Genomic DNA, 17565 nt, shown 5'->3' with positions numbered 1-17565 from the left:
TGGCACATAATTACATTTAATGAAATATCTACACTGAGATCAATCTCTTGATAGTTTCCAGGACTGGAATCCTTAAAATTGTCTTTCCTTGATAGCTGCATTTTAAAAAACCACAAAACAAACAAGCCTCACATCCCCACCAACATAAACAAAGTACAGATTTATCAGTTTATCTTACAAAGATGAAATCCAGGCAAATGGTCTGACACAAGTATCTGTGGGTTAGATACCATGTACAAACATCACTGACTTCTGTCACTTTTCTTCACACCTTTTTTCCAACATGGGTCATGGTGAGGACCTGCCTTGACCTTTTTAAAATTTGTGGTGAGGAAGACAAAAGAACAAAAGCCAACAAAACATCCCAAGTCCTGGAAAATACCCTAAAACCTTAAAAATGCTGCAAAAACAGAGATAGCATTTTGCAGTTTACAGTCACAAGGAGATCTCCAGAAATTGTTTACACTGATGGCATGAGAACAACAGAAGTTAAATATGCTTTAAGTAAGCTGAGGCTGAATGACTGTCTCTGTTTTCCATATCCAGATGGCTGCTTGCTAGAGCCTAAGGAAATGAGAAAAGGGACAATGAAAGTGCTAAACTCATAAAAACTGAGAGTCTCTAAAGGAACACATTTTGAGAAAAAGTCACTGTGATTTGCCACTTCCTTCCTCAGCCAGCTCTCACAGGCCCTGAGAGCCTAACAACCCATGACAAGATCTGTTCAAGCTCATGGACATGTGTCCCATAATCCCCCCTCTCAGTGCAAAAGTCCAAAAAAAACCAAGGTGAGGAATGAAGGAGAAAAGGAAGGAAAAGAAGTGTGGGTCCCCACCAGCTGTTACAAAACATCCTGATTTTCTGTTCCAGGTAACCTGGTTTAAGAACCATTTACATGTCCAAGTTTGCTGGAAAAGGGACTCCAAGTGCAAAAATAGTTGCTATAAAATATCTCCTCTCGTGTCCCCCAGAAAATCAGGGTACTGTGACGGTGTTCACAGGGGTTCTTGGACAAGGGAAGAGACGAGGATCTGACTCCATGTTTCAGAAGGCCTGACTTATTATTTTGTGATATATATTACATTAAAACTATACTAAAAGAATAGAAGAAAAGGTTTCATCAGAAGGCTGGCTAAGAATAGCAAAAGAAGGAATGATAAAAACGGTTTGTGGCTCAGCTCTCTGTCCAAGCCAGCTGACTGTGATTGGCCATTAATTAGAAACAACCACATGAGACCAATCCCAGATGCACCTGTTGCATTCCACAGCAGCAGATAACCATTGTTTACATTTTGTTCCTGAGGCCTCCCAGCTTCTCAGGAGAAAAAATCCTAAGGAAAGGATTTTCCATAAAAGATGTCTGTGACATCTTTAGGGTACTACACATCAAACCTGCACTCTGCAGTGACAGGAGTGTGTATTTATACCCTTGAACTCCTCAAACACTACAAAACCACAGCAGATATGGAGAAAGGAGATTGAACACTTCACCATGTCTCAAATATTTCTGCAATACCAACCTGAAGTGTGCCACATTCAGAACAACCCATTGTTAAAGCTAAAATCCACCCATGCACACTTGAGGAGACTCCTGTGCAATGGGAAGCTGTGTCTGACTAGCAGAATATTTCTGCTTCTACCATCAACAATGATATTTCAGATCAAGCTAACTGGCATTAAGAAAAAGATCATTTCATCTGGAAACCAGGAAATTTCCTCTAGAAATGGAGAGGCAACAAACACAGAACTGCCCAGAGTGATTTTCAGAACAGTTTTTCTTTCTTCACTCCAAATAAATCAAACTTTGATCTTCTGATCCAACAATTCTGTGCAGGATCCAAGTTAGAAATGGCTGTAGCCCAACAATCATTAAGCTGAGACCATTCATTAGTGCATGGATGATTTCTTACATGAAGTCTTGCTTCAGGAACAGGATGCTCAAAAGAGCAATTAAGAGAAAGAAAGTACTCCCAGTGCAAGTATTTCTAATTTTGTCCTGAACTGACACTGGAGGATTCCTAGCAAAGCCATCTCTTCCTGTTCTCTGAAAAGCAGGCCAGAGGCAGAGTCTCAAACCAGTGGGAATCTCTTTTTATGGTGTATTTAACTGGCAGCTCAAAGTCCTTTTTCCTGCAAACACAGTGATTTAAACACAAAGAAAAACAAAAACAAAACCCAAAGAACTAAAATCCAAAAGAGAAACGAAATCCAAAGAACTGACCTAAAATTAAAAGGTACAACTCTAACCCTATTTATCGGACCTCAAGTGCCCTCTCTACCAACTGAATGAATTATTACTCATTTCTGAGTAATGATTTCATATTGTTCCAGGCCAATAAAAAGGCTCAGTGTGGAGTTCAGAGCTGGTTACTACTGCTGGTATTTAATGCCCTGGGAGGGGAGGAAGAGCAGAGAGGAATTCATCCTCAGGAATCAGCAGGACAGGATCATGTGCCACGTGGGGAGGGCTGTGCCAAGCCCAGCTGTGCCAAGCCCAGCCTATAAAACAGGTGATGAAAGGAGCAGAATGTGCCTATATATATATATATATATATATATATACACATGTATATACATATATATATACATATATATATACACACATGTATATACATATATATACATACAAATTCATATATATAAAATACTTATTACATTATATATATTATAATATATATTATATAGAAATAATATATAATTACCTATTATTAATTATTATATAAATATTATTCTTATATAATGCTATAATATATAATATATAGTATATAACATATAATATGTATTAAGTATTATATTACATTATATTATATTAATCATATACAGTATATATTATATAATATAATTATATATACTATAAATATTATATTAAAATTATATAAATATATTTAGAACTTAATATAAATTTTAAAAATTTAAATGTATATTTAAAATTTTAATACAAAAACTATATTATATAGAAATCATATTGAAATTATAAATAAATTATAATATAATAAAATTATAAAACTTTAATTTTATATAAATTATAATATTTAGCTAGCTATCTATAGCTGTCTGATTAAACACATGAATTTAACCTTTTAGCTTTCCATTTTGCCCATTTAATATGTCAGCTATAGACACATATCCAGGTTGGTGGTAGGGTTAGGGGTTTTGCTGCTGTCATCTTTGGGGGCAGGCTGTTTAGATTTCCTTTTTCCTTTATTTCTCCTTTGTAATTCAACATATGAGGGATCTTGTTAGTCTTTTCCCTGCTTCCAATTCCTTTCAAACTTGATTTTTTTTCATGTGTCTCCAGCTCTGGGAATGTTACAGACTGGCAAAGTACCAACAGCTTTCCCCTTCATGCCTTTCTAAAACATGTGTATCAGCAATTTGAGTGCTTTGGGCTTTTTTAAAATAAAGTAAGATAAAAATTAAAAGTAACTTTTTTTTCCTCCCCCAGGAAACTGATATAGAAAATATTTGGGTTTGGGGTTTGTTTGGCATTTCTTGGTTTTTGTTTTTTTTTGGCGAGAAAGCTGTTTGTTCTAAAAGTTATCTGTGCACCCAGCAACATGCCACAAGCAAAAGAGATTCTGATAAGGAAACATTGATTAGAAATACTGATATCCTTCCTGTTTCCTCTCCATTACTTTTACAGAAAAAACTTCAACCTGTATTGCAACCACTACACATCAATATTTGGAAGATTGCTTTGTTGCCAAAATATTAAAACATATGCACTAGAATTCATTTTAATATATTGAAATTTTTTTTGATGTGTTAGACATGCATTTAACTCCAAAGAGCTCAGACATAATTAAGCTGAAGTTTTTTACAGATGAGAGAATTCAGCAGAGCTGTGTGGGAGTCAGACCCCCCATAAATGGCACAGACTGTGAGTGTCACATCTTTGCTCCATGTTGGAATTACTCAGGAAGTTCCTACAAACCAATTGTGACCATGAAAACTGTTTTAAAGCAAGAAAACAGAAACACTGGAACTTTATCTTTTGTAATTGCTACAGACCACAAAATCCACTTCAAAAAGAAACATCAATGAAAGCCAACACAATCCCATGGAACTTCTCTGGTTTGAAAAAAAGAAATTTTTGGAGAACATTCACTGGCACACTTCCAAGCAGCTCTCACTGCAAAAACTGATCTATACTTTGACAGTGATAGCAAAGATAGAATTTTGTTCTAAACATCTCTTTTCTCCTCAGGGTGATGTAACCTCATGTTATACAGAATAAAAGAAATGACAGCAACAAGTTTAGCTCATGGAAATGCAAGTGTGTATTCCAGTTTAGAGTCTGAAGGGTGATGGGAAAGGCACTGATAAAATACAGAGGGGAAAAAAACTAGCTGGGAAACTGGAAAGGTCTTTTCACTCTGCAGAGCACCTCCAACAATGCCTTAGAATGCTGCTGAACCATCAGAAGGATGTGAAGAGACCTTTTTTCACCATTTGTCCTGGTTTTGCATGGGAGGAATTTAGGGAAGTTGTGGAGGGGGGAGAAGTGTTCTGAAGTTTTGATTCTTACTACTTTTTTTTTTGTTGGTGGTTTTTTGTGTGTGGGTTTTTTTTTTTTTTTTTTGGTGTTTTTTTTTTTTGTTTTTTTTTTTTTTGCTATTTGTCACCATCACAGCAGAAGATGCAGGACAAGAAGAAGGAGAAGAAGGACAGGACACACCCAGATTCCTCCATCTTGCCTCTTGAACCCCCCTTCTAAAACTCCACAATTCTACTTTTTCACCCTGTGACAAATTAACTATCATTCTACTCAAACTCTTGTGACTTGTAGACCTTCACACAAAGTTGGTGATTGTTTCCATGGGCTAAAATCAAAGGCACAGGTGTTTTTGACTCTGTGCCAGGGTCTCTGAGCCCCCTGCCAGGGCCTTGAATCACCCAGGGCAGACAGAGGATTGTCCTGGGTCCCAACAGCTGTTAATAAAATTTTCTTCATACCCTTTTAAAGTTTTGAGCCTTCTTTGCCTTTCTCCTAATCCTGTCTCCAGCAGGAAGTGATTGGCCAGCACTGAAGCCACCACAGTCATTGTTGCATTGGCTGGGAAATGTAAAAATTGGTGAAATCTCTCATTGGTGAACCAAAACCACTACAGCATGCCAGCAAATTTTTGCTGAGAACTTTACCTTTCCACAACATCCTCTCCATTCCAGCATGTTGAGCTGTCTCTCATCACCAGGTCTCCATCACAAAGCCTTTCTGCTATGGAGGCATAAAAGGTTCTGGACCTCTTCATGTAACTGATGAACTCTCTGCAAGGCAGGAAGAGCACATTTAACAACACAACAGCAAACTCAGCACTCCGTTAAACCCCCTGCCAGCCCAACCCTCAATCACATCAAGGCTTTAGAAAATATCTAATCTGAATTAATTTCTACTTCTAGTGTATTTTTACTCCTTATAGATAATCCAGTTTCACTTAGTCTGGTGTCAATACAGATAATTACTCACCTAAAGGGTGCTTTTAACACATGGTGTTAACGTGTCTCTCACGAAATCTGAAAAAAGGCTACACCTACTCTTTGTAAACAGATTAAAAAACACTGAGAAAACATCATCATAAAAGGCATGGCCAGTACAGACAGTGTGTATGGAAAAATGCCTTGAGGGCAAACTGCTGCCTCTTTCATAACCTGATTATACCTATAACATATACCTGGCTGAGGCAGCCATAAAAACAAACTAAAATAACAAATGTTAATTCAGCCCCATGAGGAATTACCTGCTGCACTGCTTTAGAAGCTCCTGTTTGGTGTGTTACAAGGTTCAGGACCCAGACTGAGCTGGAGCCATCCCTGAGCTCTGTGCCTGTCTCAGAGCTGCCCTGGGGAGCCCAAAGGATTCCTCCTGGTTTGCAGGGTTTCAAACACTGGAGAGGAGCCTGGGTACAGCTGGATGGAGCTCAGCACAAAGCAGGCAGGATTTATCTCTCCTGGTTTGCAGGGTTTCAAACACTGGAGAGGAGCCTGGGTACAGCTGGATGGAGCTCAGCACAAAGCAGGCAGGATTTATCTCTCCTGGTTTGCAGGGTTTCAAACACTGGAGAGGAGCCTGAGTACAGCTGGATGGAGCTCAGCACAAAGCAGGCTGAGTCTCTAACCAGGATTTATCTCTCCTCAGCAGCAGCAGGTGCTTCAAACAACATCCAGCCCCACTGGGAAATATCTATTCCTGCCATCTCTCCCCACAGCTATCTTTATACCTTCTTTATACCATCTCAAAAGTGTTTAACCATCCCATTTACCTTCTGTGATGAAATCCTGCTCTAGATAAATCAGTCGTCTCATGCTCCTAAGAAACTAACTGAGCCTAATAGAGCAGGAAAGCTCGGATTTAAAGCAAAGAAAAAAGCAGGAATTTAGGGGCTTACAAAGAGGTAATCAACATTTCTACCTCTTGAGTACCATACTTACAAATGTGAGCTCTGAGTATTCCTAGAGTAAAGCCAGGCCCAGCCAGAACAATCTAAGAGGATCAGTTCCAAGAGGAAGCACAGATGCCAAAGATTTTACAGGTTCTAAATCAGAGTCTTCTTTGAAAGAGGAAACCAGCACCCTCTTAGGAGCCTGAAGCTTGCCTTACTCAGCTCACCCCTAGAGGTTTAAACTCCTTTGCCTCCTCAGCAGAGTGGGGCTCTGATATTTCAAAGCAGGGTCTTAGCAAATGCAGAATTCTCCCGGTCTTACTGAGTGAAAATATTTACTTTTCATCATTATAAAACTGAACACACTAGGGGGGAAAATGTAGAGTTTCCCAGTGCCCCACAATGTAAAAAATCAAAAGGGTTCCAGCTCCCAGATTACAGCTGGAGGTGAGCTAGGTGTAGAGACAACAACAAAGGATGTCACCTTGTTTCCATTCTTACCGAGAGATTTTTTTCAAACTTCTTGATTTGTCATTCTTTGAAGCTTTCAGAGGCAGAGAACTGGAATAGGCCAGGGAGAATAGGCATCAATCAGGAGAGGTTGGGGAGTAGGGGAGAAGCAGGAATTCAGGCAAATGAGGAAAAGAAATGAAAAACAAAAGAGAAAAGCAAAAATTATTTGAAGGAAAGGTCATCAAGCACATGCACAGGACATTATAAGAAAATAAATAAGGAGGAAAATTATCATGAGACTTTTGCCAAGTATACATGCAATCAAAAATGTCAATTGAATTATACTGGAAAAGAAGTACAACAGAGACTATTTGTCACAATCATTTCCAAGTAAGAGCAGAATTACAAATGCAGTGCACGCAGCAGAAAGCTGAAAATAAATTCAGTGGTACTTAAATTAAGTGTAACTGATACCAAATGGAAGGGTTGTAAATACATGAAGCTGTACAAGAAAACAGTGGCAAACAGTTTAGGATGGGAACCATGGGGAGGGGGATACAAACCAGTAGCATTCATGTTCTGGTACAATGAGCAATTTACTGCCTGTTAATAAATAATATAAACACAGGTATTTTCTGCTGTTCTGGGATTCCACCACTGAAAAAACCACCCAACTCTGCAAAACTGGAGACACAGACTTTCAGGTTACCGTGGAGGAAGAACTGTGGCAATAACCCTGGTGATTATTTCGTGTTTTTAGTGGAGACAGCAGCCTGAGGACACACAGAGGATGCAGCTCTGCCATCACAGCCCTGGCACTGATGGCAGGAGTGGCCACAGGACAGCAGGGACCTGCCCTGGCCACCAGGGGAGTGGCACCTGCCTGCAGGAATTCCAACACAGCCACTCAAAAAAACAAATGAAAATTTGTAACAGGGAAAATCTGTATCAACTGAAACTTCAGCCCTGGCCAGTGGTTCGTGTGCATCTGACATTAATAATCTGGTTTGTACTAGCACTTTATTACTCAAATGTTAATAAAATCATGTGATGTCTGACCCAACAGACAGTTTATTTTAAATGAAATAGATATCATTGACTCTAAACATTCCCAAAGGAATTCCTAAACTGTTGATTTAAAAGATCTGCAAATTCATGGCATACAGAAATCCCAACAAAATAAAATTTCAAAGCCTTCTTTCTCTAGTCAGGGACCTAAAATGTTGTAGTTCTTTGTTGAAGATGTTTGATATACAGCTCTGTAAGCAGTGTTTAGTGGTTTGAAATGTCCCATGGAGCAGAGATGCTAAAGGCAGGTATTCAGCTTTGCTGGGAGACCAGACCCTGGCCAGAACAGCTCTTTGTGCTGAATTCAGCAATAACATTCCAATTTACTGAGATTCTCTACATGCCATTTCCATTCCCTGCACCATCATATGGTTTCAATTTTCTTGTCATCTCTATTACATGTTATAGTAACCTCCACATTAAAAAAATGACTCCAGCAGCAACGCTGCCAGTTTCAGTTAATCCCTGACTACAATTGTGTAATGGTAAAAAAAATAATAATCAATTTTATGCTTGCCAGTTTAATCACAGGAAATGGTTTCTTGCAAGATCATGCAACATTTATTCAAGTTTCAGCTTCTTTCATTATTGTCCCTGACACCTAAGTGATGCATAACAAAAAATATGCAGGAATGGAATGCAGAGTAAAATCAAGAGAGATGGGAAATCTCCCAGGAACTCTTGAGAGTCAGAGGAGAAGAAAAGGCTTCAACTGCTGCAAAAGAGGATCCAGTTGCTGTGTGCAGACCCTGCAGCAGAGTGAAGGGTGAGGAGGGCTGGCTGCAGCCAGACCCCAAACAGATCCCAATGAAGAACAGCTCGGGCCAAGGGACACCATGGAAGAACCTCACTTGTCCTGCATCAGCAGCCCTGGCTCTGCTCCACAGCTGAAACCAGAGGTTCTCCAGCTCCAGGAAAAGGATCCTGATTGTTCCCAGAGACCCAGCACCCCTGGAGCAAACACCCATCTGCAGCTGTCTGGCACTGGGGTTCTGAGGGCACCTTGAGCAGGTTCTGTACTACACAGGAGAGGCCACTTGGTTGTGGTTTCTCCTCCACAGAGGTTCTTTCTGAGCTCAGGAATGCTCTGACACACAAGGGAAGGAGCCACAGCTTTTCTGTTCACTTGGGGAGTGCTGCCTCATCCTTTCTTTTTCCTCCTTACCCTAAAAGGCTGCAGTCAGTGCCAGCCAGCCCTGGAATTACAGGATCATTTGGAAGGATGTCCCTCAGCCAGACCTACAGACAGACTCAGCAGGGCCAGGGTGACCTTGCAGATGACATTACTGCTCTCCCTTTCTCATCACCACCAGGAGGAGGGGCCTCACAAGAGATTCATGTAATTACTCTTCATCTGGTTCCCCTGTAGCAATTTTCTGTCACTCCAAGTGCATTTTACACAACCCACTGCAGAAATTATTTAACCCATGTATTACAGATTTTTATTACCTTAAATTGATTTTTTATTGATGTCATATGTGATTAAATGATGGAGAATGAACAACACAGTGATGCTGCCAACCACTGTGTCTTTCACTCTATGGTTTCACAATTGTTTCCAAGAAGCAGAAGTACAAGCTTCAGGCAATGTGTTTTATAGGAAGTTGTGGAGAATAGCTTCAGATTTTCCACTTCTTGCTATTTATGGCATATTTCCATAATTCATTTTTGGTGCACAGGCTCTCCACAATACCTATCAACACTGTAATTCAGTAATTTCTCATGCTAATTATATAATCAGGGACTTAGTTTAGATGTTTTGGATAAATTAATTTTCAGACCAATTCTAGCAAACTTTCTAATTCAGAGCACAATATTTTCTTTTCCATCTACAAGCCTTCCATTTTAAAAGGTCAATATACCAATAATTCTGGATGGTGAGGAAGGGGAGCAAGCAGATCATCAGCTGAGAAAGAGCAGCTTTCATGCCATTGAAGACACAAATCTGCAACTTTTTAAGAGATCACCTGTTGAAAGGTTGGCAGTTCTGGCTTTTGGGCTGCCAGTGTTAAGCCCCAGCCAAGTCAGTGAGCTACACAGAAGATGGCCCAGGGCTCTGTGCTGTTAAAAGCCTATTTGAATAATTGTACTACAACTGTTCTTTGGATTTTTGTTGCTGAAGTTATTAATTTAATATCTGTAATGCTCCCTTTTTCTGATCTGCATGGTAAAAATTGATTAACTCCAAGCACTAGCACAAACTGTCATGGCTTGCCTTTCAATTACAAAAGAATAAAAAATTATCACTATCACTCAAAACACTTTGCTTGCTGTTATTACTTTTATCTTTTAAAACAATCTTTGTTCCATTCATGCACGCTAAGAATTAAGCCAGAAATGGATAAAAATCTCGTGTTCACAACTGAAACACCAGAACGCAGACTGTGGAAATGTTAACATTTTACAATTTTAACATTGCTCAAGTCATCCACTTACCCAACAGAGATACACACAGGCTGCCTGGGCAGTTTAATGCTGCTTTTGGACAGAGGTAAACCCAGCACAACTCCCCTGATGGGGTTTGTTCCAGATTAACTCTGCTCTTACAGAGGACAAAGGACCAGCCACAGACAGGCACTGGGAGTTTATGGGCAGCTTGCTCTGACATCTACTCATGTATTGTGAGTGGGATTGTGGAAAAATCCTCCCCTAGAATGTACAGAAGGAGCTACACAAGGTGAAGTGAGAGAAGAACTCAGGAGATGTGGGAGCAGGGACAATCCTGTCCAGGCCAGTGGCAGTGCTCAGCTGTGGGTGTCTCACATGAAGAACAGGAGCCAAGAAGGTCACAAGAAGCCTAAAAAACTCTTTCAGATCTTTGTTATACAACAAATCAAGGAGATCCCAAAGGATTTTATCACTCCTGCCCAGTCCAGGGCAATCAGGCACTGACTTGGTGTCAGGGCAATGAATTTTTCCTTTCCAACCCCTTCCTCCTTCCCCCTTCTGCCCCTGGGTAAGCTCATGTCCTTACAGACCTGGGCAGGTACATTTGAAGCACTTTAGACTCAGCTGTGGAAATCAGTTTCCCCAGACTTTGTTGAGGAAAAGCTTTCACCATTTTCACTGAAAGATTCTGGAAATAACAAACACTTTGTTGTTAAGCAAGGATACCAAGCCTGGCCTTTCTTGGACAGACCCACAATGTGACCCACAGTGTCCCCTGTGTGACTGTGGCTGGAGAACACACAGAGGAGGTGACAGAGCTGGGGCTTTGCCTTGAGCAGTGCCAAGAATAGCCCAAATGACGAGCTGAGGGTTTGTTTCAAAGCAATTGCAGCCCAGGGTTACCTTCTCCTGTTGTTGAGGCTGGTGTGGGCCATCACAAAGGTCTGGGTTCCAGTCACGTCCTTCACTGGCACAATACTGGCTGATGACAGGTTCCCTTCTTGCTGCTTGGGCTGTCCACACACTTTATCAACCTGTGAGAAAGGGAGGCAAAGTGAAACAGGATGTGAGTGAAAAGAAAAGATTTCCAACCCCACAAAAGTCCATTCCCTGCAGTCTGTGTTCACTGCACAAGATATTGTGAAAGGATTCTTCCTTCAAGCAGCTGGGAACAAGTGCCTTGCAAAAGAAGGAGCAAATTCCATGGCAGGGCAAAGAACAGCAGAAAGTCAGCAGTCATGTATTTCCCAGTGGCTACTTGCACAGCAGCACACTCGGAAGGGCTGAAGTGGTGACTGGTGAAGTATTGGCAAACTAAACTTTGATTTAGAAACATACCTGGAGCTCAAAGGTACACGGATTTTGGTGGAATATCTGCCTCATGCATGAAAAGCAGAGTCTATCCAGAGTTTGAAGGGCTTGTAATCAGCAGATAACCAATTCTTCCAGCCTGTAACCAGACCATGTAACATCTCTCAGTCCTCACTGCCCCTCCTGAAGGCTCCTCCAGGGATTCAGTATCAGCCCAGGAGAAAACAAGCTGGTGTTTATCCTTTCTGCACTGTGGATCTGACATTGCTCATGTATCCTGACACATTTATTTGCTGTAACAGCTTTAAGTGACAGGAGGAAGACAAGTCCCTTCCCTTTCTAATACACAGATGTGATTTATCCTGTGATGTTTTACCCACACTTAAATCCCCGAGCAAACACAAAGAGACCACAGAGGGAATCCTGCTCTGGGCATGGTACCACCAATGACCTGAATCACAGAATCCACCATCCCACACAGCCCTGGGCTTGGTGCCCCTTCCTCAAGGTCCCACAGCAACCAGCCAGGGTGAGATGGACTCTGACTGATTTGTGTCCTTTCCTGCAGCCCTAGAACCCTCAAGTCTGCTGAGTGTTTCACCCACAGGTGTCACCATGGTATTTTCTGAAAAATCCCTTTGCCAGGATTTCTTCTCCTGGCAAGATCAGAAGCCTCAGCTTCTCCCTGTTTTCCTGCTCTGGAATGTGATTTGGAGAATTGTTTACCCAGCATGTGAATTGTTTTTAATTAATGACCAATCGCAGTCCAGCTGTGTTGGACTCTGAGTCAGTCACGGGTTTTTATTATTCACTCTTTTTCAGCCTTCTGATGTCTCCTTTCTCTTTCTTTAGTATAGTTTTAGAATAGAATAGAATAGAATAGAATAGAATAGAATAGAATAGAATAGAATAGAATAGAATAGAATAGAATAGAATAGTAAATCAGCCTTCTGAGAACTTGGGAGTCAATTCTCATCTCTCACCTTGTCCTAGGGACCCACAACACACGGGTGACTCCAGGTAACTTTTCTGTCCCTTTGCACCACTATCACACAGATGTCAGCACCAGCACAGGACTTTTTCTCTGCCTAAGCCCATTTATTCCAGGAGAACCACAGAACCACAACTATGTGAAGCTAAGACATCCTCCTCTGAGAAAACAAACAATGTGCAGAACTGGAAGTTTTGTAGGCATGACAGTGACAGCCAGCTTTAGCTGTTTGATTTCCAGCCCAGCCCAGTATAATATGCTGTGAATAAGCTAAAACTGCAGCAGTTGGATGGAAATACTGGATTAATCCTGACACGTGTCCAGCACAGGGTGGGAGCAGCTGCCTCACTCAACACCAGGCACTGTGTACACTGCTCTGGTCTCACCAGGGACTAGCACAGTACTGGTTTAAAACACAACTTTGGGAAATCAAATAGTACATTTCAGTCCCTTCCAAACTTATGAAAAGGAAAAAAAAACACTCTATGCAAATGAAAATACCAAACAAAAAAGCCTTCTGAACCCTTTAGAGTGGACAGAGGGTATAACACAGCTGGAGCACATTCCTGCACAGGATGCTTTCTGCCCTGCACCCCAGGCTGCCCAGGTCCCCCGCAGCACACAGACCCCAATTCCCAGCAAAGCTCTCTGCAAAATCCATCTCAGATTTCATCATGGCACTAAAGTTCATGTCTTCAAATTACATACACCTCACATCTTGTCACTATGCATTTGAGACAGTTTTTACCAACTCAAATCAGAGTGGTTTGCAAAAGCAATGTGGCTCTCATATACATGACCAATGGAGAACTCCCAAGTTTCTTGTTTTTCCTAATAGAAGATTCAAAGATACTGAAGTCATCATTTCTGTTGTGAATCAACAGTTTAAGCATCCAACTGAAAACACCAAATTTGTTTTGACTGGAATTTTTGATACTATAGAAATTACTCTTTAGATTGCCCAGGTTTCAGTATTTCCTACGCCAAACCTCTGCTTCAGGGCTTGCTTTTTAAGCAGTAGTAACAGTTTCCAGCATATCAAACAAAACCACACGTTTGCTGGGAAAAAAAAAAATTCTCAGTGGAAAATTTTAACCAGTTCTACTCCATTAAGAATAAAGTTGTTAAATAAAAGGGCAAACTACACTTCTTTTGTCACACAGTGCCATTCTCAGCCCGGCTGGTGCCAGGCCAGGCAGTCCCAGCAGCCCCTCTTGGGGGTTATCCCTGTTCCCATATTTGTTCCAGATTCTGAATGAGTTAAACAGAAATCTGACTTTTCATTTATTTTATTTTTTTTAATGTGGGATAATTTTCACATCTCTCCAACATGTGTATTTCTCTGCAAAATAAACCAACAGAAAAGCCTGGATTTTACCAGCTGATTTGAGCAGTCACAAAGCTGATGGCACAAATGAGAACACTCATGTATGAAAAACCATCTCAACTTCCAGATGGGTCATTTATAAAAAATATGGTAGTGTTGTGTAAATTGAAAGGCATTGAGGCACACCATAAAAAACCCAAAAAGGTGTTTTCTGGAACTGCAACATCTAAAATCTCCTGCCACAAGTTCCCTGTGTGTTAACAGTGAGGGCCAAAGAGTTTTCCTCCCATTCTAAGTTGAACTCCTCAATCAACCACCATCCAGAGGAAATTCAGTGCAGCTGGAAATGGGGACGGGAATGTCAGATTACTAATTAATTTTTAAATTAACTAATTTAACACTAATTAATTTAAAATTTAAATTTATTTAAATTTTATTTTAAATTAGTTATTTTTTCTTATCCTAATTTCAAGGTGTAGGACTAGGAATAATCAGGAATCAACATAAAGAATGACTGAGCCCACGTCTTGGATTTTTAAACTTTAAATAAGTCTGCCAGTCTTAAATTACAAACTGACAGAAAATCATCCCTCATCAATGGCAGGACCCTCATGTCATTCCTCTTCTCTCTGCCATGATATTCAAGCACCATCTTCTAACAGTGAACATCTACAGCTGAAAACTGGTATTCCCCCTGCCTCATTAATTTCTGAATTATCAATCATGTTTCACAATTCTAACATTTTTATTCATATTAAAGCTTTTTTCTTACACAGCAATGATTCCTCTTAAATATCTGTTTTTCCAGCCCTAGCTACATTTTTTTCTGCTGTGAATTCTTCTTTGTAATGAAAAGCAGAATCATATATACACATTTTTTGACCTCTTACTATTTGTTATTTAAAAGAATGACTATTTACAATTATTACAGAGGCTTAACAAAATAAATGGAAAAATTCTCATCCAGAATCCTCTTGAACTCTTACAGCTTGAGTAACCTTAAACACTGAGGTCATATTTAATATATTTGATATAATCAAACATGGGAAAAAATGTCATGCCCTTCTGGATACCAAGAGAATCTTATCTCTCTAAAGCAGGAGACCTTTTCACTAGTCCAGAACAGTAATTTTCTTTGAGTTTGTAATGGGAAGATTAGTGTTTTAAAGTGCAAGATTTTCTCAGTGATGGGCTTTGAGTTGTTATTATTAAAATGCTGACACGTTTGTGTTACTGTGATATTTTCTGAAAAATCCCTTCACCAGGATTTTCCTCCCAAGAAGCTGAGAAGCCTCAGAAAAGAAATGTAAACAATAATTATATGATTGCTTGGGATGTGGTTTGGAGGTTGCTCACCAACAGGTGAATCTTTGATTGGTTCCATGTGAATTGTTTTTAATTAATGACCAATCACAGCCAGCTGTGTCAGAGTCTCTGAGTCAGTCAGAGGTTTTTATAATTCATTCTTGTTAAGCCTTCTGATGTCTCCTTTCTCTTTCTTTAGTATAGTTTTAGTATAGCATTTCTAATATCATACCATAATAAATCAGCATTCTGAGAATCTGGAGTCAAATTCTCATCTCTCACCTCATCCTGGGGACCCAACACCACCACAAAGCATTTGCCCACAGGTTTCTGTGCCTGGATTTGTCCCCAGCCCAGCTCTGTAGATCCCCTCTGCCAAATGACATCCCCAGCCCTGCTGTGCCCCACAAGTGCCACAAACACCCTCCAAAGCAGGACTGGAGTTTGGTCTAATCCAGGTTCCAGATGCCAAGTTTGAACTGATGTGGGGGTCCCAGCTGTGGGTTTCTCTGGCTCTGCATTGCAGGCACTCCAGACAGCAGTTCCATGTTCACACTCAGGTGTTTATTTTTTATCAGTAAAACAGTCTCACTGCTGTGAGTTCAGCAGCTTTTCATTAGAAGGCACAAAATGGCCAACAAGCTCTTGGTACAAGGTCTCCTAAGACTAAACTATCCAATAAAGAACTGACACCTGGATTATTTTCCCTTTTAACCCAATAACTGATCCCACAGAGCCCACAGTGCAGACTCTTCTGCCCAATTACAAAATGCCACCCAAACCCATGGAGAAGGAGGAAGAAGAAGCTGAAGAAGAAACCCAGGACAGCACCCTGTGCCCTCCATCTTGCTGCCATCCACAACACACTAAAAACCCCAAACCCTCAATTTCTCACCCAGTGACACACCTGCACTGCTCTCTGTAATCTATTGCACACTTTTGTGGGTTCCAGTCTGTCTTGAAGTGTGGGAAACTTTCTCCATAGATGGGGGTCACAGTCAGTGCTGCCCTGGGGGTCAGGGCACCCCAGAGCTGACACAGGAATATTCCCTGTGTGCCCTGGGCTTCCACAAAGTGAAGTGAGGGTGTGAGAAATGCTGAATTATGGGGAAATCCTGAGATTTCAGACCTGCATGTTAACCATGCTCTCACTGCTCAGGGTCAGAGATGTCCTTGCATCACTCCATCACCCAGAGGAAAAGAAACCAACCCATATCACTTGTGGTTTTATGCTGTCCAAGCATCAACCAGAGTTTACTCTGGAAACACAGAATCCTCTCCTTGGGATGGCTGTCACCTGGTACCAGAGTATTGCTGTAAAACATTGATTTCCAGTGCTCCAAAACCAAGTGGGCGCCCATATGATAAAATGCAAGTCAGGGCTCATGGCTCATTGCCACTGCCTCTATCTTACTGAACAAAATCAGACAAGAGAGCAAATAACCTCTGATTTTGTCTTTTTTAAAATATTCTCTCCCTTTTGGAATATGTTTCCTATTAAGAGTATTTTGCTGGTAGCAGAGTTCAGCAGTACATAAGTAAACTAAGGGATTATTCATTCATTTTCCTACAGGAATATGTTGGCTTTCACTCATGAGGGAAGCATTCTCTTCTCTCTCATCTTGAATCTACTGAATAGTTCAATTTAAATTAATTTCCTATAAATCTTCTGAAATCTGGAAGTTAGAGAAGCTGACCCTTAGATGGTAGAGATTTCTCCAAGGAGAATTGTGTTATGAATTCCTCAGGGGTAGAAAAACCTTCTGTCAGACTTCACACTTGGACACCAAACAATTCAGCCACAGAACTTAAATCCTAAAAAAATATATTAAAAAAATTTAAAAATAAAGTTCTGTGTGTTCTGTCTGTGGCAGAAGAGATCTTATAAGGTACCAACACTGAGCACAAGGAGTGGACAAATTCTGCAGCAGTTTTTCAAATGAATCAAATTCTACCCCAGCTAAAAGTAAAAATGGTGAGGATGTGGAGTGTTGTTCTGTAACACCATTAACAAAGAGTGGTGAGATAACCTGTGCTGGGCATGCCACAAAGCTGCATCTGAATGCACACACAGCCTTTGTTCACAGGGAGAACAGGCAAGAATTCCTGCAAAAATGTAAAATAAATACTTTACATGCCCACCATTTCAAGAATTCTACCCAGTTTGTATCTTACCAACTCTTACCATAAATTACAGTGCTGGTATTTTCTGTTCTCACTGGCTTTTAAAATTGCACATTTCTGCTCAGCGTGTCAAACTATCCACAGTGCATCTCAAAAGGTAGAATCTCTTAAGCACACACAAGTCAGTAATTTTGTCAGGATTTTTTCAAAACATTTTC

The 17565-nt window shown here is 40.5% G+C and overlaps 1 protein-coding gene across 2 annotated transcripts in view; it reads right to left on the bottom strand.

The window, feature by feature from the left end:
• The window catches only part of LOC132077535 (glypican-5-like), a 369893-nt gene that overhangs the window by 233015 nt on the left and 119313 nt on the right, over window positions 1–17565 (bottom strand). The window contains exons 4-6 of one of the 2 annotated variants that reach the window (XM_059479307.1): window positions 11193–11323; window positions 6882–6941; window positions 5143–5268 (exon numbers count right to left, since the gene is read on the bottom strand). In XM_059479307.1, coding sequence (XP_059335290.1) covers window positions 5143–5268; window positions 6882–6941; window positions 11193–11323 — 317 coding nt within the window. The remainder of the gene's footprint in view (window positions 1–5142; window positions 5269–6881; window positions 6942–11192; window positions 11324–17565) is intronic. The other variant, XM_059479308.1, reaches the window with a different exon arrangement.

This window comes from Ammospiza nelsoni, chromosome 10 (assembly GCF_027579445.1).
Source record: "Ammospiza nelsoni isolate bAmmNel1 chromosome 10, bAmmNel1.pri, whole genome shotgun sequence".
NCBI lineage: Eukaryota > Metazoa > Chordata > Aves > Passeriformes > Passerellidae > Ammospiza > Ammospiza nelsoni.
Note: the sequence above shows the minus strand (reverse complement) of the source record. Positions and strands in the feature narration are given on the sequence as shown.